The sequence below is a fragment of the Ctenopharyngodon idella genome, chromosome 19, assembly GCF_019924925.1.
Source record: "Ctenopharyngodon idella isolate HZGC_01 chromosome 19, HZGC01, whole genome shotgun sequence".
In the NCBI taxonomy this organism is placed as follows: domain Eukaryota; kingdom Metazoa; phylum Chordata; class Actinopteri; order Cypriniformes; family Xenocyprididae; genus Ctenopharyngodon; species Ctenopharyngodon idella.
The window spans coordinates 20,657,283-20,684,853 of NC_067238.1; the positions used below are offsets into that span (position 1 = coordinate 20,657,283).

Genomic DNA, 27,571 nt, shown 5'->3' on the forward strand with positions numbered 1-27,571 from the left:
TGACCATATGCTGTTTGTCACTAATATAGAAGACAGCTTTATATATTTATAATCCTGTAATAAACATATTTTAATAAACCCCTCGCACACCTAGGTGGTCAAAAAATAAATGCAAAATGCAGTTTGAAAATACAGCACATTTCCTTAGTTCATTCTGCATCGGCATAAAGTTCATTTTGGACCCTGCCGCCCCTGTACAAGAGCTTCAACCAGAGCTACCAGACATCTTAAGAATGTTGTTGGCTTGCAGTGGCATATTTTTGTATTTTGCTGATGCTAGTTGACAGTGAGAGATCTTTTACAATTGTCCCAAGTGCTTAAATGGGAATCTCTCAGTATTTTAGCGCTGAACTGTCAGAATCAACCAATAACGCTGTCGATTTGCAGTGGTTATGAGTTTATGAGCATATTTCATACATTTTTATGACTGTGGTTTATAGACTGAAATAAAGGTCCAGTTCTTCTGTTATTACTCTGTAAATGGGATTGAGATGTTTTAGCAGAGACATTTCTTTCGAGTTCTGACTGTCTGAGTCAGCTTTGGCCAGTATTAGTAGAAACCTGCTTTACTGTCCCCTCACGTCCTTACACACACTCACAGACACACACACACACACTCCCCCTGGCCTTCCTCCAGTTGGCAGGCACTGGTACTGAGTAACAAGGTAACTTTGGTCAATTACACTAGAGTCACAAAGAGCAAATGGAGGGACGGATGGAGATACTGAGAGGAGGAGAGGTCAGGGCCACGGAGAAGTGCATGTAAGACATATTACTATTAGCAGGACACTGGCTTTTTGCTCACTTACCCAGCAAAGTCATTTAAAGGTAAAATTAAATTTTATAGCGCAACTTTCATAACGTCCAATATTTTAATACGTCTCAATTTGTGTGTTTATAACAGAGCATGACACATCTGCCCTGCTTTGTCAGCTTAGATAATAAGTGTTAGATAATTGTATAAAAAAACTTAAAGGCGATGTCTCTGTTAGAAGTCTGAGAGAGAGAAGTCCCTGCTGTATCTGCTGTAGTAAAACTCTCCCATATTCTTTGGAAGAAAATTCCAGATTCAGTTGTAGTTTTGAGATTTCAGTGTCTTGTATTAGTACAAAGATCTCATAAACAGCTTAAACTTGCCATTTAACCAGCAGCAGTCCATTTCCCCCATCATCCACTTAAGCTAAACATCCTCTGCCGTGTGTACCATTTGATGGCCGCACTTAGCCTAACACACACTGCCCAGCACAAATGTATTGATTGTACATGATATGGATTGTTTTTTGAGCACTCAGAGTCCCTCGGGTGGCTGAATTGACTGTCATTCCCTTTTCTGAAGTTTATATATATATATATAAAATATTACAGTAGTCAACATTTGAAGTGGATCAAAACCTTTCATCAAAGTTGTCCTACAACCTTCTTCTTAGGACAACTTTTATTAACTTTTCTGATCCACTTCAAATGTTGACTACTATATATATTTCTGATTAACACGGCAAAGTTAAATTGCTTTGTGGACGGTTTAGAATTTTCTTTTATTTTCATAAAGGAAGAGACAGAATTTTGTAAGTGAAGGAGTGTTTTAACAGCTGACATTTGCTTAGCGGTAATGAGCGTGCTGTTTACTTGTTCTGACTACTTCTCTGTAGTTACGCTGATGTTAGCAAAACCATGTGTTTCCTTGCATAGATTCCCCAAACCCTCCGCCGCCAGCTTAAACTCTTACATATGACTCAGAGAAACTCATGTTTGTCTGCATATGCGTTTCAGCAATAAGAGCTTCCGCTAACTCTACACGTGATCTTTAGAGGCCCGAACTGAACAAGGTATTCTAGAATACATGAAGGGAGATTACAGTTGACAGCTCTAGAAGCTGAGATGTTGCAAGATAAAAACCTGTTTTTCAAATCTTTTGTGGTCTGTGGTGATGTAGCAGCTTTAACCAGTGTGACCCAGATGGTATACCAGGTCAAAACTAAGTCCACCAGTTGGTAGTCAATACCAGTTTGAACCAGCCATGAGCATAAATGACCTACAGCATTGGACCAGCCAGCCAGAAAACGGCAAATACCTTGTGTTAGCTATAGTTGGATTTGTGGTATTCCAAAGTCTTAATTTCAGCAAAATGTTTTTTGAAGGTACCCACTCATGATGCTTTTGTCAATCAGCATCAAGCCCCACCTTCAGCACAAGCTGGTTCACACACTTGAAAATCTGTTTTCCTTCCATCTGTGTGTGTTTGTGTTATGGTGGGTGGCATGGCTGTTGTGGGTTTGTATACATCTTCCTGTGCCACCCAGGAGAAACAAGAGTTGCATTTCCTCTTAAATCCCTCCATGCTGATTACACTCTTTGATTTTAGCTTTGTTCCTCACCAACTGCTGCTGAAGTGGAGAAATCTCTGTGTTTATTTATTAAAGGCTTGCACAGGCTGTAGGGCGACCTGTCAGATCCATTAGACGATCTCTCATCAAAAGAAAGAAAGGGAGAATGTGAAGGAGAGGTTTTATAAATTGTGGAAAAAGGGTGTTAAAGGCATGGAGAGATGGGGGTCTAGGGTGTTTGGTTGCGGTGTGGTGCTATAAACGTGTTTAGCAGAGCTGCATTAAGACTTCACACAGCGCCGACAGGAACTCTCCAGTTTCATAAGGCTGATCTCTGAACCAACTTCACAAGGCGTTTGCTCCACAAATGTCATCTCAAAAAAAAAAAAAAAAAAAAAAAGAAGAAAAAAAAAGGAAAATAAAAGGGTTTCATTTAGGGGTAGATTTACGGTTTAGTAACTAGGCTAAAGTTATAAAAACAATAGAAGTCTATGAATGTTTCCTCATTTAGATAAATGTAAATAGATAAACATACAGTATGTGTGCATGTGTAATCTTTTGGTTTTATAAGATTAAAGTGTATGTGTTAGTCATTGAAAGCTACATTATAATCTCCCTTCATTCTGCTGGTGTTGAGTGTATTGATCCAGTAATACTGTGAGCTCGGAGATCTCTCATGCTTTACACTTTTAATGTGTGGGGTTTCCTTCCAGTCACACTCCGCTGCCTCTGTCCAGAGAGCTCACACTCCTACTCAAATGTGTGTTATTCTGCACACTTTAAACACACATGATCAGCTCTTTGGCACTCTGTGTGGTTTATGAGTACATGACTAGACACTGAATCTGCACCTGCTAAAATCCACAGAAAGCCATGTATTTCAGCAGAAACTCCCAAAGCTAATTCACAAAATGCTACACTTTCTCAACCCAATTGTGTGTGTTACATATTTTTGCTGTTTTAATTAATTGGCAAATGAGTCATTGGCTAATTATATATTTAAATACATTTCAGTACACTCTCCTTCCCCAAATCAGCTCACAAAATGTGGGGGGAAAAAACATCGGCAGATCTTATCTGAGTCTACCTGATCTATATCAAAAATATCACACGTCACTTTGTTCCCACAAAATGGCTAATGTCAGTCTTACTTGCTTTGTGGTAAAGTCGGGCAAGCAAATCTTGCTCTGAATTCTGTATGCTGCCTAACATGTAAATTTTGTGGGAATTAAATACAAAATTTATGCTTGACGGCAGTGTGGTTAGTGTCTTTAAATATCGAGGTGTTTTAATAGATCAAGTTAACAAGTTAACGGGTTCTTCAACCCTTTTGAGAGACTTTGAAGCCGTTTGCACATGCATGCATGGAAAACTCATCTGGATTTGTCCTTGTAATTATACCATCTTTTTTGAGTAGCTGGTTTGCGTTCTCTCTCTCTGTCTCTGTGTGTGTGTGGGAGAGTTGGTTTATAGTCTTGAATTCTCTTTAGGCAAATTATGACATCACATCAGAGGAGCTTGGTCACAGGGCCACTGTGCTAAGTTCAACATTACCTCAGATACAAAACATCCTTCATCATACGCAAACAACCATTCATGTCCAGCTCAAGAGGTCACATTTCTGTTTGATTTGAGAGAGTTCAGGGGCACCACATGCTCTTCTAGCTGGTTCTGAGCCCTCCTTCCCGTTTCTGTTGGATGGTTTAATTAGGGTCAGTCCTAATTGCTCATGACTGTATGGTGCTAACCCTTTAAACACACGGTCCTTGTTGCATGTGGTTAAAGTGCAGCTAGAGGCTTCTTTTGGTGTGTGGTCTCATGCAGCCTGTGACGGATATCAGGCCTGCTCAGACTCACACTGAAAGAGAGTGTTTGGTTAGAATTACTCTGCATTAATACGTTGTATTTAGCCTCTTCTAAGCTGTTACGACATTTCATCAACCACAGCAGAGAGTTAGATCTGTTTAGCCCACTTTTTTTATGTGTGTCTATATGGTGTCCAAAACCATAGTGGGCAATATTGAGCACACTCATTCAATCCCATAATGCACCCTAAATAATGAGTGTACATTTGATGTACATTTAGTCTCAGCCTCAGACGTCACGCCAACAAACCGTTGGCTGAACGTCTCAAGCATGTGGCACACTTAACTGGAAACACTTCAGGATTTTCGAAGTCGTCATCTGGTTGGTTGAATTCTACAGGATGTCCGGGAGACGTGTGTCTCGCGTTCTTTAATGGTCCGCCCGGAAACAAATGCTGTGACGACAAACCCCCTCATGGAAGAAGAATGCCATTGTGTTTACAACTGACAATGAGCACTTACCAGGATCAACTAAGCGCTGGATTTTCAAAAGCAGAAAACTTGCACGACGTTCTTGAATGATTTATTAGATGCATGCTGGTCTGTTATTGTAGGGACATCAACTCTACATTTTCACGCCCCTAAACATGACGCGGAACAAAACAAACTGTGATTGGTTGTGTGACATGTCAGTCAGATGTCCACTTGGGCAGTCTTTGGCCAATGAAAGCTGCAATAGAGTCCAGACCTTCTGCCGTCAGTCTAAAGGTCTGGCTACGCTAGACTAATGTACACTCAACAGCTAGCCATTAGACAATACCCATGTACTGTGTGCGTTGCGCCAAATTAATTGCTGTGTTTGCCAGAAGATGGCGTTTGCAGCACTTTTCATTCCCTCATTTAGTGGACTATATTAGTAGAGTAATGTAGGGAATAGTGAATGAGGGTATGGGGCAATTTCTAATACAGCCTATGTAACCTTTTTTAGCTTGTTCAGGTGTGTTTAATTAGGTTTAAACACTTTGCAGGAACTAAACTTTGCAGGAAGGTGGCCTCCAGGAGCAGGATTGGACACCCCTGGCCTGTATGATCTTTGATGTACTGTCACATGACTGATCATCATCTGAAACACTGCTCACTAGATGCTTTATCTCTCTGACTGTGTACCTTTCCATCTTGTTTTACTTCCCCTCTTTATCTTTGTCCGCTTTTCATGAGGCCGCTGTGGTGCAGATCTGTTGTGTTAATTCATCAGCAAAAGCCTGGCCAGCTTCTGTCTCTTGGTCGCTAGTAGAAAAAAACTGTGGGGCCCCAGTCCGGGTCTGTTGTGTAGGAAGGTTTTGTTGATAAAGCCTCTTTTTATTGGACCAGCTGTAGCACTGAAGGTGGCCAGCTCTCTCCCATAACCTGTAATTCAGTCTGGCATTTATTTATTTCTGTAAAACCGAAACGCACGGCTCTCTTATAAATCTATTACATTTTGGCCAGGGCTTTGCACTTGATGGCGGTGACTGGCGATGACAATTTGTCATTCAAGCATGTTAAGCTTGGTTGTGCCGTCCATCTGCGGGCTGTCCGCGGCATTGCACCAGTGCCAAGCTGATCAGCGGAGCGGAGTTGAAATGATAACCGCTGTCCTGTCTTGACACACAGACTTGATTTTGCAACCCTGCACAGTCGATGCAAGCATACCCACAGGATAGAATGACATGCAGAGCATCAGGGGTCCCAATCTTTAAATTTGAGAAGGTATGAGTCAGATATAAGCAATTCAAGGTCTTCAGGATTACCTGAAAGCTACAGTCAAATGAGTGTGATCAGGGTTGGAGCTAAACTTTGCAGGAAAGTGCATCTTGAGGGCCAGAGCCCTGGTGTATATCTGCGTACAATGTGTATCTAAAAAGCGTCTTTCTCCATTGGTGACCTTTCAAAAGGAGCCATGTATTCTGCTAAAATATGGATGCAGAACCATGAGCAAAGGTTTTCAAATTGCTTCTGGAGGATCATGCTCCAGCTGAGCACCTCCAGCTACTATTATAATGGTAGTGATCTCATTTTTTCATTGTCAGTTGAAAAGGGGTTAACGTGACAGCCCAGGATACTTTTTTAAAAGGATGGACCCTAAAGACCCTTAGCTCTGCAGTGGCGTGTTGCTCAGACATTCCAATGCAGTGAAGTAGAGGGTGTAATGGGGTGCCTCTGTTGGCCTCCCGCACCGGATCACCTCTCTCCCTCTCTTTGTTGTCCCCTCCATGGCTTTTGCTCGGAGCAAACAAAACAAAAGTACTTTCTTGTCATGGCTGACTCTAGCTGTGCCGCGCTCTCAAACCAATCACCCTCAATCTGCTTACGGCAGACCAAGCAAGCGTAGACATACGCTCCGTGGTGCTGACCCAAATCTCGAGCAAATACCGCTATGTGTGCTTGTTTCCTTTATTCCTCCAACATCTGGAGGACACGTGTAGAGAGAGGAAGAAGTGCTTTAATATTTTTGCTCTTTAAGGCCATCTCTCCCGGCCTTGTTTTCCCATTCTTGCTCTGTCTTTTTTCGAGGAATTCGTGTTATAACAAATTTCTTGATGTTAAGAGAAAGATCTCAGTTGGCGCATGGCCTACATTCTTTGTTGATGAGATCCAGAGCTGTGTGGCTATATTTAGCGTCTTTCATCTGAACAGGCTTTCAATGCATTTTTAAAAGAGCCCGTTTGCGAAAGTATGGTCCCCCTCCATGCCTTCTAATGAATCCATTGTCATTACATATTCATCTGGGAAAGAAGACATTTGAACTTCCTACATGCAGATAAAGGAATTCTTTTGTTCATTCATGCTTTCTTCAATGTTAATATGATGTACATTCACTCTACTCTCTGATTGACATACTTTGTAGAAGAACTCGGTGTTCAGGTTTTTAAAGCAAAGATTTTGTCATTGGATAGTTGCTAGAAAAGTATTCTTTTGAAGCTATCTTACATGTACATACAAAAAAAAAAAAAAATTACACTCAGGATGGCTGTTTATAAATTAGATACTTGATGACTGCACCATGGCATTTTTAGAGTCAGTATATTTTTAGCTAAAAATGTTGGGTTATTTTGTCGTATAAGCTAGTGGGTATGTTACAAACATAGTGTGTTGATGGTTTTAACACATTTAAATTGTTTTAGCATGCTTGGCAGATTGTTGGCTGATTGCTACTGTTAGTACACTAAAGCATGATCAGCAAATATTAAAGCTACATCTAGTCAGCTTTGTTAATCAACTTGTTAATCATTTAAGGCAAACAGAGTCCATTGTGGTGTGTGCACGTGCTTCTAGATTCAGTCGCGGGGTATGCTAATACTGCTGTCTGGAGGGGATGTTTGCAAAAAAGATTGCAAAAAAGGGAAGTTTCTCTGGCTGTACAGGAAATGCATGCTCAATGGCGGTTACAGACAGATGCTCTGTGTTCATTTAGCCTCTGTTGGGTCTTTAAACCTTTCGAAAAGAAACTTTGTATTTACCTAGAGCAAGTGATATCACGTGTCTGATGTCTTGTTGACTGGTGGGGATCTTGCATCCTCATTGCGTATGCCCTCATTGGAACGCTTTAAGTATGCTAGGAGCCCCGAGTCTCACTTGGGCCGTCTATGTGATGGGTGTGTGTATGCATGAGTGTGTGTGAATGAGAGACACTTCTCCTCGCTCTGTCACACACTCATGTGCTCCTGGTGCTCATTAACGAGGCTCCGAGCTCCTCCGGGATAGAGCAGAGGGGGTTTTGGGAAGCAGGGTGAGTGTTCGTATGTGTGGTGTTGGTAAGTGCCGTCTCTTAGCTTGTGCCAGCTCTCGGTGTCTCGTCACATCTGAGTTCCGGTGCTGCCAACCAATTCTGCCAGCCTATGAATGAGCCTGGCATCATCACGGTAACTGCCAGGAGCAGTTTTCTGATGCTTGTCTTTGTGACAAATATTTTATTTGACAGAAGCAAGTTTGTGTGTATGTGCTTGTGCACATTGTGGGCAGATTAGCTTCCTGTATATGATCCATAAGTCCAAAGTATACTTCAGTTTTGTAATGAGCACTAGTGTACAGCCAAACGCATAGCCTTTCAATGTGTATTTCATTTGATAGCATGTGCGAACAGGTGTGTCAGAAAGTTTCATCTTTGTCCAGTTTCTGATATGTTTCTCTCTAGAAGTTATGACCGATAAACAAAAAAAATCTTTTGTACTTGTTTACTAGAATTGTGGGTATCTCTTGCATGCTTACAGTACGTGTATTATGCTGATAATGAAGTTTACGGCACATCTACTGTACACATACTTAAGCGTATGTGTAAAAACAACATGTATAATGGTTAGTGTTGTCAAAAAGTACCCGACTTAGATAGCAAGTCGATACTGAAATTTTAAAAATGTGATGCTTTGAGCTCTTTTGAGGGGATTTGTAAACACGTCTGATTGGCCATTGTGTTCACACGCTCAACATATATGTCTGCAATTGGCTACAGTGATCAATCCACGGGAGTATTTGAATTTAAGAGCGTTTGAAAGCAAATGTCTATCAGCTGACCGGTTCGCTGATAGACGCATGCTTTCAAACGCTCCCGTGTGTATCTGTAAATGCTTGGTGAAGAGCGTCATTGATGTCTATTTATAACATGTTTTTGAAGCATTGATCATTGTAGCCAATCACATACATATCTGATGAGCGTGTGAGCACAATGGCCAATCCGAGGTGTTTACAAATCCACTCAAGAGTGCTCAAAACTGTCACATATCGACTTGGTCGGTACTTTTGACAACACTAATATAACGGTATACAAAAACAGTATACTTTGGGCCAGAAACATACTACATGCTAGTATGCAAATGCTTGGTCAACACATTGCATTATTGCATCACTGATGGTAACAAACCAGTGCACACAAAAGGGGGACAATAGAGTGACCTTCAAATGCTATTGAATTGAATTTTGTGTTGTTCAGTTAGCTAGCTAGAAACAGTTGACAGTTTAATTAAACTTTGAATTACTTGTCAGCAAAATTCTCTTTGAACTGGTGCTCTGTCAGTACAATAGATGACTAGTTGAGTTGATGTAAACAAGTAGACCACATTTTATGCTGATGCACTCTATAAAGGCCACTGCAACTATGCTAGCAATGTGACACATACATTGTGTTTTCCATTTACACTATGTACATATGTACTTGTGTACATACTTGAATTGTTTTATGACATTTTGGATTGTGTAACTAGGTGCAGTTTACATGCAATACTTTATACGCTCATACTATACAAAAATTGTGTTTGGATCCTGTCATGATTGTAATTTTATTTGTGAATCCACACAAAGTAACTTAAATGTGGGCATTTCAGTTCATACCCTGTAGTTTTTAGCATTCTAAAATGCCAAACTGTCCCTTGTAAAGGTAAAGTGTAAAATTAACATTAAATGTAAACTTTATATAGTTGCATCCTATATATTCCTGAGAGATGTGTCAGTTCTGAGATCAGCATGTTTATAATGTGACACTCATGAGAAAGGTGAACTGGTTAATTGCTATGTTAGGTTATCAAAACTGTGCAAATGGCTGCTACGCTGACTCCTATAAGCAATCTAACACTGAATAACTGTAGTTGTGCACAGCCTCTGTGACTTGGCATTTGAAGGCCAAAATATGATTGTTCCATTCTTCTGATCGTTGTTTTTATTGTAGACTAGCAAGCCATGCTGCGCTCCTACAGCTCTGTTAATGCCAGTATCCAGCTCAGCATTTTTTCAGAGCTGGAATGCTATATGTAGCGCAAGAAGGAAATAACTGTGGCGGCTTGCCAGGCTTTGAGGGAAGGGGGGGACGTAGAGGAGGGTGGAAAGGAGAAAAGAAAACAAACTTGAAGGCAAAGCGTTCGTGGTCGGCTCCCAGAGTTGAGAGAGGAGTTTTTCATACGGGAGAGGTGTGTGCGTGCTCTCAGCAGTAATACTCTATTCAGAGAGCAGCGCTGGCTCGGCGCCAGACCGCGAGGTGATAGCGAGCGCGGGGTAATTGCTGCCTACCCGGCAGCCTGCTGGATTGTGCTCCTGGGATCCAGTGACAGCATCACGCCTCTGAGCGCTTCAGCCCACCTCGCCGTCTGCGCGGAGCGCTGTACGCGCACTTGCACGCTGTTATTATTGCCGTCTCTTGGCATAGGACCCTGGCCACGGCGCATTAGAGCAATAATATGTAGTTAATTCTTTAAACTGACACTTTGAATCATTTGCTAATTCTGGTGTCTGTGAGAACTGCGTTGTGGTTGAGCTGCGGCTTTGCATGCAAGCTATTTTGAGCCGCTCTGTCTGTGTGTGCATGCGTGTGTGCGTGCGCGTCTGCAGGTGTGTGTGTGTGTGTGTGTGTCTCTAACGAGGTGCTCTGGTGGTTTCACACACACCACACGCCCAATCAGCTGCTGTCAGGCTTTTGCAGCGCATCAGTGCGTAGAGGAGTCTCGAGGTGTGTGTGTTTGTTGACATGTCTGCTGGGAGATCTGATGTTCACCTGTCAGTGTCAGCCCCCGCACAGGAACTTGCACATGCACACACTCCCATGTCTTTTGTTTCACTAAGACCCGCCTTCTGCTTAACCCCACAGGAAACAATGCCACCATGCAAACCTTACACTTCTAATTGGGCATTTCCTCAAGATTTGGCTAGGTTTATGTTTAGAAATCATTAAATTGACAAAAGGCATGTCTAGAGCGGTAACTTTTGGTAAGCAGTAGTGGTGCTTAGTGCTTACTGAAGGTTTTATGTCTTTTATAGTAACTTAGCATTAGTGTTAATTTCATAACCTTATGCCGGGTTCAGACTACACTATATTTTTGTCTGTTACGATATTGTGTCAGATTATGCAATTTTGACTCCTAAATTCTTGTGTCGTGGACAAGAAACATGTCAGACTGCATGTTGCTTCCCGACCAATCATTGCTTGTCGTCTTTATCGATGTGTGTGATGTCATCAAGGAGGCGGAACTAGCGACTGACTTCCGAAAACAAGAGGGTAAACAAACAATGGTTGTACTAGCTTAATGCTAATTCCAGTTCTCACTGGGTTGCTAAAGCACCTCCACTATCGTTCGCCAGCTTTTTTTTATTTTCATTCTGTTGAGATAGTCCCTTGTGGGGACATCATAAAGTCAGACGTATTGTTGCCATAGCTCCACAAACCTTTCCTATATTGCATCATTCCACCTAGCAGCACCAATACCATTGTCTCGCTTTCGTTTCGCCATTTTTTTTAAAGCTGTGTACGGAAGAGTTTCTGTGCTCTTATTGGTCGGATTCACAGATGTGATGGAACCCGTCATGGAGGGTCGAACAAAATTAAACATGCTAGTCTTTCGGTCGTGACACAGACGCAGCATCAGTTGTCGTCCACTATGATGCTATACGAGATGAAATGGGCCCTGTCCCAAATGGCACACTTCATGTGCACTTTCGGTCTTGTGGACTTACAATGGCCGCTGCGTGCACGTGTCTGTTAAGTCCACGAGACCGTAGGGTGTCCCATTTGTCATTTTAGCTTTTTAGAAGGGTGCCCGCGAGCGCCCCCTTTGCAACCGCTACGCGCCCTCGATGCACACTTCTGCTAACCCCGCAAGTTACGCCGAGGACTCCTATTCAGCAGTCAAAGCGGCATTACGTCACGAAAGTGCGGACTCAGACGACCGTGAGGGTTAAAGGGTGCTATTTGGGACAGGGCCACGATTGATTCTTGCATCCCGACGCCCAGTGTCCTTTACGAATCACCACGACACCCTACGTCAAGCGAATCGTGCCAAAATCTAAAAAAAAAAAAAAAAAGTTAAAAACAGTAATATTGTGAAATATTGTTACAATTTAAAAAAAAAAAAAAAACAAACAAAAAAAAACAGTTGTCTATTTGAATGTATTTTAAAATGTAATATATTCCTGTAATGGCAAAGCTGAATTTTCTGTAGCCATTACTCCAATCTTCAGTGTCACATGATCCTATAGAAAGAACCCCTAGCAAACATGTAGCAATGTGTTAAAAATCTTTTGTGAACACCTTGGCAACAGCATAGCATCTCCTTGACAACCACCTGAAACACTTTAGCATTGTGGAAGCAAGTTTTGCACAGGCAATCACTACTTACATTTCCAGAAAATTACAAAGTCTAGCTTGATGGCACCAACTTCTGTTGGTGTTTTTTTTTTTTTTTTTTTTGTTGTTGTTGTTTTTTTTGGGGGGGGGTGTTTTTTTTTTTTTTTTTTTTTTTTGTCAGACATCAAAGTATCGCACACAGAGATCTCTTTCCAGGATTTAATTTTGTAACAGTTAACCAAGGTCAAATTGTTTGAGTGTGTGTGTGTGTGTGTGTGTGTGTGTGTAAGTGTCTAACTGACATCTGGCTTCTCCTTTAGTACAGTGACTGTGAATAACACAACTCACCCACCTCAACGGCACGGGAATGTCTGTAGTTCCCCTCTCGAGACGAGCGCTCAGAGAGAGAGAGGAAGCAGTTATTGTCTGTGTGGGAAATAACAATTTAACTGGCTCTCCGAATGTTAACACGTGCAGATATGTGCAATCACTAGCATCTTTCATCTCATCTTTGATGAATCCCACTGAAACTTATGTACTCACTGTATTAACATTTTTATATATATATATATATATATATATATAATATATATATATATATATATATATATATATATATATAATATAAATTTAATTTGTTACAGTGTTCTTCCCCTGCAAATCTAGCAGATTGAAAACGAATGATTGAGTCCGTTTTGATTGCCTTGTTTTGTTACTGTATTCCATTTAATAATCATTACTGACATATACACACCTTGGTAATTTACTTAAGTCCTTATATATAAATTCACTTTTCCTGTTTGTGCCAAATCCTAATTTCTGTATGTCAATTTTATGACCAGGTCATTCTGTAATGTATTACAGTTGCCGTCAAAGGCCTTAATATTTAATCTGTTAATAATAGTCATTTTAATTGTTCCCATCAGCAGGACCATTTTGAAATCAAACAGAGAAAATTATGTCGTAGTACATATCAGTTCCTCTTGTCTGACAGCTAAGACATTGCAATGCCCATTTCAATCAGTCCACAATTTTAACTGTGGACTGTTATGCTTTTGTACAAGATTTTGTACAGCTTTTATAATGTAGTTATTCACAGCTTTCAGGACCTTTAAAAGAAGAATCGTGATGATTCCATACCAAATAATACGACCATTATGTGAAGGTCTACCGTTAAGCAAATTACTTCTATAGCGCACTTTTGCTATTTATAGCATGCCTGTGAGAACCTGACCTGTGTGAGTCATGTTGTAAATTATTCTATAGATAGATTCAGAATTGTTATCAAGGATTGTTGTCTGGAAAGGAAATTGTATTTTTTGGAAAGGAAGTTCTTGTCTTTGTTCTATTCTTAAAATCTCTCAAAAAGATGATGCACTTTTTTGAAATAGTCCAAGATCAAACAAATCATCGATTCTAAAGAATAAGGAAAATTATGTCATTATGAACCATCACAATAACGCATTGTTTGGCAGAGAAGTGTGTGTTTGTGCGCATTTAAGTGCAAGACATTCCTCTCTTTCCATGGAAAGTGCTGTAGATTGATTTTATGTGTTTACTCAAGCAGTTGCATTGATGTTTGTCAGTGTCTTGAGTGCTGATGAGGTCTCTACTATAGTGCTGATCATCTCTCTCTTTACAGGATGATAATGATGGGATGCCGTGGTCGGAGGAGCGAGTGGTGCGGAAGGTGCTCTATCTCTCACTGAAGGAGTTCAAGAGCGCACAAAAGCGCCAGCTTTGTGACGGCCTCAGCAATGGAGGAAAGGGCCCTAATGGTAAGACACATGTTTTCTTCACTGAGCTTCTAAACACTCAGGTATTAGTTTATTAAACTATACTTTACAGGCATATTTTTGTTCAGTTTTTCACCAGTTTGTTACCAGCACTTGATGTTAAAATCTCGATTTTTAGAGCATGTTTTCCATCAAATATTTGGAAAAATACATATTTTAGCTTTGATTTAGCACTTTCCCTTTCAGTACAGTGCAAACATCTACTTTTGTCTGGTCAAAGGAAGTTCCTAAGGAGGCTTCCAGTGAGTATATGTGTAGAAGTGCCATATGATCCAGGTTACTTCAGAGCTTTCGAAGTCGTCTGATAGCAGCGTGTCTGACGTTGCAGCTTGGCACTGTGGGACTTCACTTCACACGGGCCTCAGAAAGCCAGAGCTTTCACTAAAAAGAGCTCTGAGACTCTAAAGGGAACAAAGAACAGGCCTCATACGTACGAGTCTGCACAGCCAGACAGAGACAAGGGGGGAAAAGCCTTTTCTTGATATGAGCTTAAACCTTTTTATCACTCAGTTGGGAAATAGAAAGAAAAATAAAAGAAATACAACAGATGTGAGACTTTATTCCCTTTCACCAGTTGATAGCTTCTGTCAGGAGTGAGAGGACGCTTCTCAAAGACTTTACTTAGAGAAGACAGCATATTTTAATTGATGTTAACAAAACAAGTCTGTGAGAAATAGAAGTGCAGTCCACTTAGTATGTCAAAATGTATTACAATTAACTTTCTAGTAAAGTATTGTGTTTCACAAATATTTGAGATCACAGAGGTAAAATTGTGCAAACACTGTTTCATGTCACTTTTAAAGTCCTAGATAAAGTCTTGTTTTAACAACAGAGTTTGTTGTCTAATGTCAATATTTTTGAAAGACTTTTAGATATTTTTCGAACATTTTCAGTGTTTCGTCTGCTAAATGATTGATGTCCACAAACAGCATATTAAATGGCTTGTAGTCTCTCACAACCTAGTTTTGTTTGCAAACAAATTTCTTAACTACTCTGAACAAAGTTTTTTGTATCTGACTAGTTGTTGCTGTGTGGTCGGCCGGTGACAGGTAAAGCTCGTCCCAGTGGCACTAACAACAACATCATTTCAACCACCCCCCCACTCCACATGTAAACATGCAGAGAGACTCAAGCTGAAGGGGTTTCTGTTGAGACTACGGCAAGAAGCTAGATATACAGTCTCTGAATAAACTCTTAAACTGATAATATGCTTTTATCACAACAGCCCTTAATCTTGTTTTCTTGTTGTTGAATGCCTTAACGTTGCATTGCTACCTCAGGCTAGCAGTAATCCCTTTGAACGTAGGGTGTTTAACGAAGGGTGATACACAAAGTCTTTGTTCACAAATGCAAATGCTCAACAGATACAGGCGCAGCATGTTTTGACACAAAAGGATCAGCATCAGATTTAGCTTCTATCCGTACACTAGCAATAATGGATTGTCTATTTATCTATCTATCTATCTATCTATCTATCTATCTATCTATCTATCTGTCTATCTAACTGTCTGTCTGTCTGTCTGTCTATCTGTTTATCTGTCTGTCTAATCTATCTGTCATTTTTTTTATTTTTTATTATTTGTCTATAAACATGCGTCAGATGCACTTTCACATGTGTCAGCATTTTGTAACTTGTTAACTGTATCTATAGACAAAGTGTTACATTTCAAAGCAATAATCCCATAGTTTGTTTCATAGTTTTGTTTTTTGTTTGTTTTTTGTTTTCATAATCTCAAGATCATTTTAAATGAAGCTTATTATAGTCAATGCACTGATCTGTGAGTGTTGGAGAATCTTCACACGTCTCAAGGAACCAAACTCCATGTGATGGCAGCTCCTGAAGCAGACAAAAGGGGACTGTCTGGGGACATGTTTTAGCTTTTGTGTTCCAAACAATGTGGCACTGGCGTCCATTTTGAGGCAACGTTAAGAGGACAAAAACAGTCTATTTTGGCCAAAGCAACCGCGTCTGCCACCACAGGCTATACATCCTCTTAATAAAGGGGATGTATTTTACACTTTTGTAACATTGTTTTTGCACCAAAGCTCACTAGAAATATTAGTCAAGCAGTTGTAATTTAGTTTTACATTATCATTTTCCTACCTCTGTACAACCTTTAAAATTAAACTGAGTATTTCATTTTTTTATTGTGTCTTTAAGACTGAGTAACAATACACCTGCCACAATTGTTTGTAAAATTCTGGGAGCCGTTTATTGAACCTTTTTAGACAATTTTTGAGTATCATATTTGAAAAATCAAGTTTTTGACATTTTATTATATAGTGACAATGTGGAGCTCATACTTGAGGAGGAAAAACACCTCAATTTTATTCAGAGGCCCAGACTGAGCAAAAATATTAATTTTGGTTTAGTTTCTGATATTTAAATGGCAAGTTTTCATCTTGAAATATTACTAACAATATAAAAGTTATTCTTATGTGTACTTCATAAAAATCAGTAAAGATTTCACAGCAAAAAGTACCATGACCTGAACGGAGGTATTTTGAGAGTTAAACTAAAAGGCCTTTCACTTCCTAAAAAAAGTATGAACAATCAATCAAACAACAAAGCATGTACTAGATTGTGTACAACAGGTATTTCATAGTTTAGAGGCCTTAGAAATTTGCGTATCAAATGAGACAGCAGGCTTTATAGGGTTAATGAAACTAGAGAAGTGTACATGTCTTAAATGACCAATCTTTCTTTTTGAATCCTCAGACCATTTTAAGACTGGGCCAAGGTCCCTGGCCAACGAAATGGCTCCTAAACAGGCGTGATGCGAAAGGTTTCCTGGGACAAGCAATTTGTGTTTCCATTAGGAGTGACGTAATTCAGTCTAGATGTGCTTTGTGTTGTAATTACGTTCTGAGCATCAGATCTGTGATGGGACAGTTCTATACCGCATTTCTCCATGCTTTCATGTTCTAAATTAACTAATGGGTCGCACGTCATAACGCCACACTGCTCACTCAACATCCCGCTCTCTGTGGAAACCAGGAGGTGAATGTAGCGACGCGATGGGCTTAGTTAAACACGCATAAATATAATTAGAGGCCCTGAAGGACAGACGGTTGATAAACCGTCACACGCTTTCCCGGCCTGTAGAGAGAGAGAGAGAGAGAGAGACAGGACGTTTGGCTCCGCAAGACTCAGACTGTCTTTCACACAGCCACTCAAGTGAGACCAACATATGTAAAACACAGCGCGGGAAGCGAGCAGCCCGCGTTAAGCTGTTTACATCTGATCCCTCTCCACCCACGTTGGCTTGGCTTGGCCAGCTCTCTCGGGTTTTGGCTTCTCGTGTCGTGATGAAGGCAGAGGCTCGTGAGCTTGTTTGCTCTTGCACTTGAGGAGTCGTTTTGAATATAGGACACAAGTGGTTTTCTATTTGGAGTTAGATTTTCTCATAGACAATGTTTGGTCTTATGAGAATAGACCTCTTAAGACTTCACTTGGATGCTTTGAAGTCCAGCCATGTTGGTCCATATATGAGAGAGAAGCATTTTTATAGCTTTTCATGTATGTGTTGGATAGCAGCTTTATTGTAGTTACTTTCTTCTCCAGCTGTTTTTCCGGCTGGTTGGTGATTTGAGGTCCAGCCACTGGGAATGTTTGGTGATTCTGGATATTCGCTTAACAAATGTTACTAAACACGGAAATTAAATCAGCTGAGCCGTATAAATGGAGATTTAACTTCGTAATCCTAGTTGCTCTAGTGTTAATGGCCAGAGCTCTTTAGATGTTGTATTATCGGTTTCCCCCTGTTGAATACTGACCAGAATATATATTTCTCTCACTCTTAATGTGAAATATTTATTATTTCTTTTCACTTCTTTTTGCTCATTTAATTGTAGTCATGTACAATGTCCATTGTATTTTGAGACCAATATCAGTTCCAGACACATGATACAGAAGCTTATGTCAGTTGAAACCCAGTAGTCTTGAGATGGAGTGTCGAAACAGAGAGAGGAGGAGACCTAATTTTAACCAAGGCTACTGTTGATACCCTGCTTACTCCACCACCTTTCTCCCTAATTCTTTGTGTAATGATGGACCATCCCATTTTTAAAGTCTTGAATCTGCACAAGTTAGCACAATTTCATAGTCTTCCACTGACTTAAGTCATACAAAATCCAGGTACATTACAAAATGTCCTTGCTTCTACAGCCATTTCAACTCTGCGTTGCATGATTAAAGTAAAACCATGCTGTGGTGATATTTCATCTTAAGTTCAAATACTTGACGCATTGCATCTGGAGGTTGTTACTGTTTCTCACCGTTTCTTTCTTTCTGTACAGCTTCCTTGTCAAATGGGCAGCTGAATGGATGTGGGTCTAAGGGAAAAGAGGACGGGTCTCTCTCGAGGAGTGCAGATGGAGGCAGCGAGTACTCTGAGGACTGCCCGGCCAAAAAGAGGTGAGTGACCCGCTCTCGCTGTCTCAGAGGTCAATGTTAAAGAGTTGGTTGGATCTCTGGCAGGTAACTCCAGCTGAGGTGGCACTTTTATAGACACGAAGAAGAGAGTATTAAAAGAGATGCCATTATTAGGACCTAAGAGCGGCATTCTCAGACTGGGATATTTCACTTACTGAAGATGTCAGACTTCCTGTTTTTAATTTCCCCATTTGTTTCTGTTTCTGGCTTTATTTAGCAGCAAATGACAGTCAGAAAAAAATGAAGCAGCTTCATTAAAAGGAGTCTGAGGACTTTATAACAAGTGGTAATTCTTTGAAATGAATTGCTGTCATGGTCGTTTTTAATTAGTCACTTTAAGACGTGCTTAAACATTTTTAATTATTAATTAAAAAGCAGGAGAGTTAATGTGTCCAAGTACAGTCGGTAATTAACTATTCAGCTTGTAATTTTTCAGGATGTTGTAATCTGTGATTTGGAAAAGCTCTGAAAAGAGAGGGAGGATGCAAGCAGCTTGGTGAAGAAACATAATAGACAAGCTTTTTTTAATTTGAGCTGTGCTTTTGAGGCAGACACTGGCTGGAAAATGGTGAGAAAAACCATAAACTGCTAATTTCCTTGGCCACACTGAGCTTTCAATGCACTTTCAGTGCTCTCTGTTGATTCATATTTTTCATCAAATGACCTGGTTGGGTTTGGATTCTGGCAAAGCAGCTCGTCTTGTGATTTGTGTGATATTTATTGGTGGAGTGAAGGACTCAAAGGAATAGTTCACAGAAAATGAAGCTTCTGTCATCATTAAATCATCATTTCAAACCCATATGACTTTACTACTTCTGTGCAGCACAAAAAGAGTAATTGAGGATAATGTAGGCTACTGGTTGTTCTTTTCCCTGAATTTACAATGAATTCAGAAGTTTCCAAAAGGACACAAAGCCATTTTATTGCTTTGTAGGAGAAACAGGCCAAAATTTAAAGGTGTGGTTGATTATGATTTTACTTTTTTAACTTTTAGTTAGCGTGTAATGTTGCTGTTAGAGCATAAACAACATCTGCAAAGTTATGACGCTCAAAGTTCAATGCAAAGGGAGATATTTTCTTTTAAAGAATTCACTGTTTAACCCTTTAGTTGGCAAGACCATAAAGAGACATCAGAAAATTAATTTATTGCTATTTTCCATCTTATTATATATTATATATTACATATAATACAACTTGATCACTTTTTTTTTTTTTTTTTTCAATATATGACTTTTAGTTTTGATTTTAATGTTGTATCTCTCTCTCTCTCTCTCTCTCTCTCTCTCTCTCTCTCTCTCTCTCTCTCTCTCTCTCTCTCACTCTCTCACACACACACACACACACACACACACACACACACACACACACACACACACACACACACACAAACGTCTGGTTCACTATCTTTGTCGGGACTCTCCATAGACATCATTTTTATACTGTACAAATTGTAAATTCTATCCCCTTACACCAGGATGGAAAAACGAACAAACACATATGCAAATCAATGATAGTTGAGAAATGGACAAATAAATGTTCACCAAAAGCCTTTTGTGTCATATTTGACATTTACATCAACATAAAAAAACATAAAAAGATTTTTATTTTTTTATTTTTTAACATTAAAAAATGATGCATGAATAATCAAGTAAACCCAAGTTGCTTCAGTCCAGTAAATGTTTATCTTACATTTACCTTATAAAAATAATTAACGATTTATGAGTAAAAAAAGACTTTACTTGGGGGGAAAAAAGTATGAGCTATCAATCAGAGGACAGAACGAATGAAGTAGATTGTGTACGACAGGTTTTTCAGCAAAGTTTTGGTCATATTGATTAAATTATAGGCCCTAGAAATTTGCATATTAAATATGATACAGTGAGTAAGCTAATATATTCATAAATGGGCATTATATTTATTGTTCAACAGAATTTTACAAAGAATGTTTGCTCTAAGTTATGAGAGAATAAATGTTTTTAAAAATTTGGCCAATATGTAGTAACACACATTGCCAAACAAGCATTCTTTTTTCACTGAATTTATACCCCCAAACTGGCAACGTATACAAACATTTACAGACAGATTATGAAAAATGTAACGTAATAAGCTAACACTCAACAACAACTTTTTAAAAAAATTTTCCTACAAATATTGTAAATATGTGAAATATATCAACTTTTATCAGAAGGTGAACAAACAGCTGGTAGGGACTACAACTTCTTTCTCTGTTAGTGACATCACTAACCTTAATTTACATAAACCCGTCATTTTGGCTGCGTGAGATTCCCCAGCTTTGTTGTTGTTGAGCAACCGAAGCGTGAACTGTTAAAGCTCCGCCCTCTTTTGGAAAGCATTTGCACACACAAAAACGGCGTGTTTTTGCTCACACCCAAATAGGGGCACATTTGACAAGTTATAATAAATGATCTGTGGGGTATTTTGAGCTGAAACTTCACAGACACATTCTGGGGACACCAGAGACTTATATTAGATCTTGTAATAAGGGCATTATAGGTCCCCTTTAAGTTGTTACTGTATGAAAGTCTTGATATCCGCCTAGTTCTCTTTTTGCACTTTTGCACTCTTTTGGTCCAATTTGTCTGAGAAGATTATGCCTTTGTTTGGCCAGATTCTACAATATCAGATCTATAGTTTTCAGATAATTGTCAGTGAAATGTTAGTGAAATAAAATCATAAAAATGTATTTAAATTGTTTTACCTGCGAAGCAGCTGCCTAAGTGTTTACCTCATTCTAATTTCCATCTTTTATGTTGTACTTGGCATTATAACTCAGTATTTGAGCTCCTTTCAAACAGGATTTGACTTTGATCTGAGTGTATGGCCACATTCAATGCTCAATCACACATTCACATAGATGGGTGGCATTAGCATTATGGAAGATCTATTCATCAAGCCCACTGTTTAATGGCACAACTTTCATGGCGTGCCATAAACCCCCTTACAAACAGTTGCGTAGGCCCACTGAAGAGGCTTTTCTTCCTCTTGAGAGTCTGAATTAATCCCACCACCGGCTTCGAGGGAACAAAACCGCTCTAAGCGCAGACGCCGCTTCAAAGACGACGCTGCCCAGCGCCCACTGAACGCCATACAACACAGCACTTCCACACTACAGCGGCCAGACCCCAGCAGATGTCCGTTTCAGCCCCCTCCTTAAAGAAACATTCACAGAGACCTTCTGTCAGGGGTTCTGTCTATCAAACCACAAGCACCTATGGGAGAGCGCAAGAGAGAAATAGCGTGTGTGCGGGCGAAGATCAGCGTGCAGCACCTGCCGCTGCTCTACCTGTCACTTAATACCCTGTTATAATCGCTAATCAGAACGCTGTCCTTTAGACATCATCATTAAAACAGCTTTGCATGGAGAGACAGATCTAGTGGGAGGCGAAAAAGAGCCGAAACAGTTTGAGACGGGCAATGCAGAGATTTAAGCAAGCACAAAGAAGTAGAGAGCAGCAGATGCAGTGTAAACGGTAAAGCATTGTGGGCCGTGAAAAGCTCTGCCTACAACCTGGTCTTAAAGGGAAATAAAAATTTTCACCAAAAATAAAAAACCCTCATGTTATTCCAGTCCTGCATGACAGTCTTTCTAGCAAAGAACATTTGGAGAATTAGAAAAATGTTGGGGATTTTCCTTGTAATTATAATGAATGAAGACTCAAGTTTCAAAAAGGGCTTGACACAAAAGCATCATTAAAATATCATAAAAGTGGTCCATATAACTTGCATATTACATTACATTATATACATCTTCTGAAGCCATATGACAGATTTGAGGAGCAGACTGATCAAGTTATTCACCTATTTTCTTGTCAATTCTAGAACTGCTTATCTTGATTTCAGTGATTTGAATTCAAGAAACAGATCAGTGTGATTTCATGAATGACTCAAATCAGTGTGATTTCATGAATGAATCATTCAGATCTGTTCTGTATACAAGACCAACTAAATAATTGAAAAGATCTGACTCAAAAGAATGATTTGTTCACTGATTGTAAATCACTACTTTTCCCATGAACTCTCATGAAGTTATGGAGCTTATGTTTATTTATTTATTTATTTATTTATTTGTTTGTTTGTTTGTTTGTTTAAAAGCTTCATTCTCTGTTCATTGTAATTTCATGGAAAAGAGCAACTAGCACATTCTTCAAAATATCTTCTTTTATGTTCCACACAAGTCTGCATATAGATTTGAAACAACGTGAAGTTAAGTAAATGATGTCAGAATTTTTGGGTGAACTTTTCCTTTAATGAATCACTCCTTGTCCGACATTTGGCGCGGTTCTGGACTTTTGAATACGTTAGGGGTGTGTGTGTGTGTGTGTGTGTGTGTGTGTGTGTGTGTGTGTGCAACTTATTTGGCATCTGCTGCCCACATAATACGACAACAAGGAGTCTGATTGAGGCAGTGCCAACGTCTGTCACACCTGGCCTACAATAAACCCAAAAAGAAAGTGAGAGAGAGAAAGAGAACGAAAGGGAGGAGAGACAGACAGAGGCACAGGTGCAGGGGCTGGCCAGGTTGCAGGGGAGGGATGTGGAAAGTCGTTTGGGAGAAGAGTGCTGTTTGCATTCCCAGGATCGGGAAATAGAGAGGCCTCCAAGTTCTGCCAAGTGTCAAAGCAGCAACTTCATTTCAAATCACAGTCGCCTAGACGCTCTGAATACACACAAAACCCCAGTTAGAGGAGACAAGGGGGCACCAAATGTGGCAGGCGCTGAAGAGGCCTGTCCTTTTTAGTGTGTATTTGTGTTTACTTGTTTGAGAACCCTTCTTAAAGAGAGAATCGTTTGAATTGTTTGTGTAGTGGCTGCTCAGTTGCTGCCAAATTACTCTTTTGTGTTGGGCCAATGCCGCCTTTACAGCATTTCTTTACTCTGGCTGTGCTGAGAATAAAATCCTAGTGTATTTCTTAAGGTCCTTTTATACTATTCGTGTCATTGTTCACCAGTGCAACTCTACAGGCAGCACATTGCTCCTAGGTCAAGTGTTATAACAACACTCAAAGTTTAAATGTTTTGAAAAGTCAATTTATATGTGTATATGTATTGATATATAAGTTTGAAAGAAGTGAATACTTGTATTCAGCAAGGATGCTTTCAATTGTTTAAAGGATTAGTTCACTTTAAAATGAAAAATACCCCAAGCTTTACTCGCCCTCAAGCCATCCTAGGTGTATATGACTTACTTCTTTCTGATGAACACAATCGGAATTATATTAATAAACATCCTGATGCATTCAAGCATCATAATGGCAGTGAACAGGACCAATGAGTATGAAGCTCAAAAGAGCATCCATCCATCATAAACGTACTCCATATGGCTCCGCGACGTCAGTTGAATACGGAAGGGGGTCTGGCGGAAGCTAGATATTTTACTTTGTTAAATATCCATATGTACGACAATAGATTGTGTACGACAGATTTTTCAGCAAAGTTTTGTTAAATATCCTTATATACATAAATATCCATATCTTGTTAAATATGGATATTTTTCTTACACAAACGCATCGCTTCACTTCAGAAGGCCTTTATTAACCCCCGCTGCCGCGTGGAGTACATTTATAATGGATGGATGCACTTTCTTGAGCTTCATACTCGTTGGTCCCATTAACTGCCATTTATAAAGCTTTGATGCTTCAGGATATTTATTAATATAACTCTGATTATGTTCATCAGAAAGAAGAAAGTCATATACACCTAGGATGGCTTGAGGGCGAGTAAATTATTTTTACTTTGCATTATGAGATACAATATTATTTGTAGTGTGTACTGTGCACAGTATACACATTGCATACTATATTTATTATTATATAGTAATTTATTACTTTTACTTTAAAATGTCACATTCATGCACATATGGGCAGATCATGCCTTCAATACATATGGCTCTATAATAGCCACATTGATTTTCCTCTAAATCTGCTGGTTGCGCTACATACTACAATCCACTCTAATGGTACAGCAGATCGATGTCTGCAACTCGCGGGCGATTAAACATGATTGGAGCGTGACGCATGTTTTCAGAGCCATACACCGGGATGAATTGAGAGGTATAGCGTGAGAAGAAGACTCTCAGGTAGGCTGTTTGGCTCCAAACTCCAGCTGATTCACAGGGCAGGAATGTCCTGTGTTTGAGGACTCAGGCTGAGGTATTTGCACAGCATACAGTCGTGGCTGCCGATTGGCTGGGGTTTGATGAGTGGGAGCAGTGGGCCATAATCTCAGCTGCTGTGCCCAAGTGTGTTAGGGCATGTCATTTTAATGTTACTGATAATGCTCAATGGTTGAGTAGAATGTGAGTGAGTAGAATTCACTGTGGCACTTATGTTTGTCTATATATGATTCCTGTCTTTTGATTTGCTCTAAAACATTTTTGCCATGTTGAGAGCAGTGTTGAATGGCAGCCATGCTCCATTAGCTGTGCTTTGGGTTTGTTTTGGCAATACCTCTGAGTTATGAACGCTGCTCTTAAAGGGATAGTTCACCCAAAAATGATTTTCTCACCCTCAAGGGGTTCCAAACATGTATAAATTTATTTTTTCTGCTGAACACAAAGGAAGATATTTAAAAGAATGTTTGTAACCAAGTTGGTATCTTACTTTAAAGATATTTAAAAATATATTTAGCAGAATGTATTTGCTTATCTTTGCCACGCAATGACGGGGGACTAGGGCTATCAGGCACCATAAAGAACAAAAAACACAATTAAAGCATAATAAAAATGGTCCAAATGACTTGTGCACTATATTTCAAGTCATATGATAGCGTTGTGTGAGGACCTGACTTAAATTTAAGACTTTATTCACTGAAACTCTTGCTTGACTGCCCCAGTTCCCATTCACTTTCATTATATGAAAAGCAGCTTGTTTGTTCTGCTAAATTTCTCCTTTCGTCTTCCACAGAAGTTGTCATACAGGTTGCAAAAGACACAAGGGCCTATTAATGTATGGTCTCTTTCTGTTTAAGCAGTTCAGGCTCAGAAAAAGCTGGATCAGACTTTATACCAACAGTCAAAACACTAAAGCAGAAATCTTTCTGATTTTGTGAATGAAAAGCTCCCCATGTCCTTATGCTCTCTGTCTCCCTTCATCTTTTTGTCTTGAAGCGCTCTAGCTGCGCACAGTATTTATGATGCCCAGCAGTGACTGACAGCGTTCGGGTGCATCAGTGTGACATCACGCATGAGCAGCAGACGGATGTGTTAAAACAGAGGGGAGGGTGGCGTGGGCCCTCAGCATCTGGCTCGATGCCAGTTGAGACCACCTGTCTGAGCGCAGCACGTCTGCTCTATTGTTAAACCACACTGGCTGGGTTAAGTTGCAGCCCTATATAAAGAGTGACAGACATCTTAAGTGGGAACACGGGATTTAGACAGGGATTTTATAGGAGTACTGGTATCTCTGTCTGTCTCTTTCTCTCCCCTTCCGCAGCCTCAGCAGCTTACGCTTTCTATTACGTAACAAACAGCTTTCAGTTGCCTTTAATGAAATCACAAGCGACTGAATTAAGTATGTAGGTCATTTCGGCACCTGTCCAGCAGCGACTCTGGAAAGTCGTTATCCTGCAGGAACTTTATAGTAACACCTCCTAGAGTGAATATGAGTGTTGCTTCGGTTGCAAATGCCCACAAGTCATGTAAACACTCACGATAACATTTAAAGCAGCAGAGTGCTAAAATAGGCCTATAAATATAGAAAAGACTTTTATGGCTGAAATGAAAATTCAATACTTTCTGTTTTTACACTTAGCTGGTTTAAATGACCGAATTCATTACTGTTATTGGTCAAGTCCTGCTTTTTTTTTTTTTTTTTTTTTTTTTTTTTAATAGTTTGAAATTTGATGTTGACTCAGATTTGGCTTGGTCTTTTAATGTTTGAAGACAAGTCAATGTGAAACAGTGTCCACAGCCCATTTTATTTCTGATATGATTAGAGTGAAACAGATATTCAACCAAAAAAAGTTAGGACAGGATGGATTGATTGATTGATTGATTGATCGATTGATTGATTGATTAAATGATCGAGTGATTGATCGAGTGAGTGAGTGAGTGAGTTGATTTGATTGATTGATTGAGTGATTAAGTAATTGATTGAGTGATTGATTAAATTATTGATTTATTTGCTTATTTAATTATTTGCTTATAGTAAATAAGATTTCTGTTTATTTATTTCTTAATTTAATTCTTTATATTTTAATTGACTTTAAATCTGCCATGAAAAAAGTAAAGTTATGGGGGGAAAAATTAACAATTAATAACAGCGAATCAGAAAGCATTTTGTACTTTTGGGTTTGTGACGTGTTTTGGAAGGCAGGGTTTTCAAGTGTTTGTGAAGATATTAGCAAGGCTTACAGCTGCTTTAAGTTTCTTACTGTCAGGCCGACATTCTTAGAAGCTGATGTAAAATGATTGCAGTGCTGAGAGAAGAGCTGATATTAGGCTTTTAGTGGTTGAATGTTTAATGGTTATGCAGTGCACTTAAGCTAAAACATGATGGCTTAAAAATATCTACCTTTATAATTGAATCTCTTGTGTGTTTAGATGCTAAGGGCTTTGTGTTGCACAAATCCATATTTTTATTCTCCTGAGGTGTATGTTACTGTCATAGCTGTATTTTTGTGATGAACGGTGGCATTTGTAGGTTAACCCTGAGGAGTTAGGTTTGTATTTTTCTCCTCTGACCTCTGTGACCCCACGTCTTTGGGCTTACCTGACTAATGAGGTGATCTATGAAGGCAGAGTAGTAGGGTGCAAGGTTAAAGGTCAATCCAATACCAAACCATCTTTCATGGTTCTGAGCTGAGAACTTGACTCAGGTAGGCAGAAAAGCTATAAGAAATTAGCTGGAGTGTATTTGCAGGTCCAAAGTTTATTCTGATGTAGAGAATTCCGCAGCGAAGGTCATCAAATTAATATTCATTTATTCTCCAGCCCAGGGTCAGAGAGCATTATTCACTAGTCTTTGTACTGAATCAGAAATATAAAGAAATATTTGAGATTCGATTAATATTTATGCTACCGTTCAGAAATTTGGGGTCAGTAGTTAATGCTTTTATTCAGCAAGGAAGCATAAAATCATGTGACATTGAAGACTGAAGTGATTTAAAAA

General features: G+C 39.5%; 1 protein-coding gene across 1 annotated transcript in view; it reads left to right on the forward strand.

Annotated features, from left to right (window-relative positions):
• jarid2b (jumonji, AT rich interactive domain 2b) overlaps positions 1–27,571 on the forward strand; it is a 111,469-nt gene that overhangs the window by 45,958 nt on the left and 37,940 nt on the right. The window contains exons 2-3 of the mRNA XM_051872637.1: positions 13,855–13,990; positions 18,308–18,425. Of these exons, the coding sequence (XP_051728597.1) occupies positions 13,855–13,990; positions 18,308–18,425 (254 nt within the window). The remainder of the gene's footprint in view (positions 1–13,854; positions 13,991–18,307; positions 18,426–27,571) is intronic.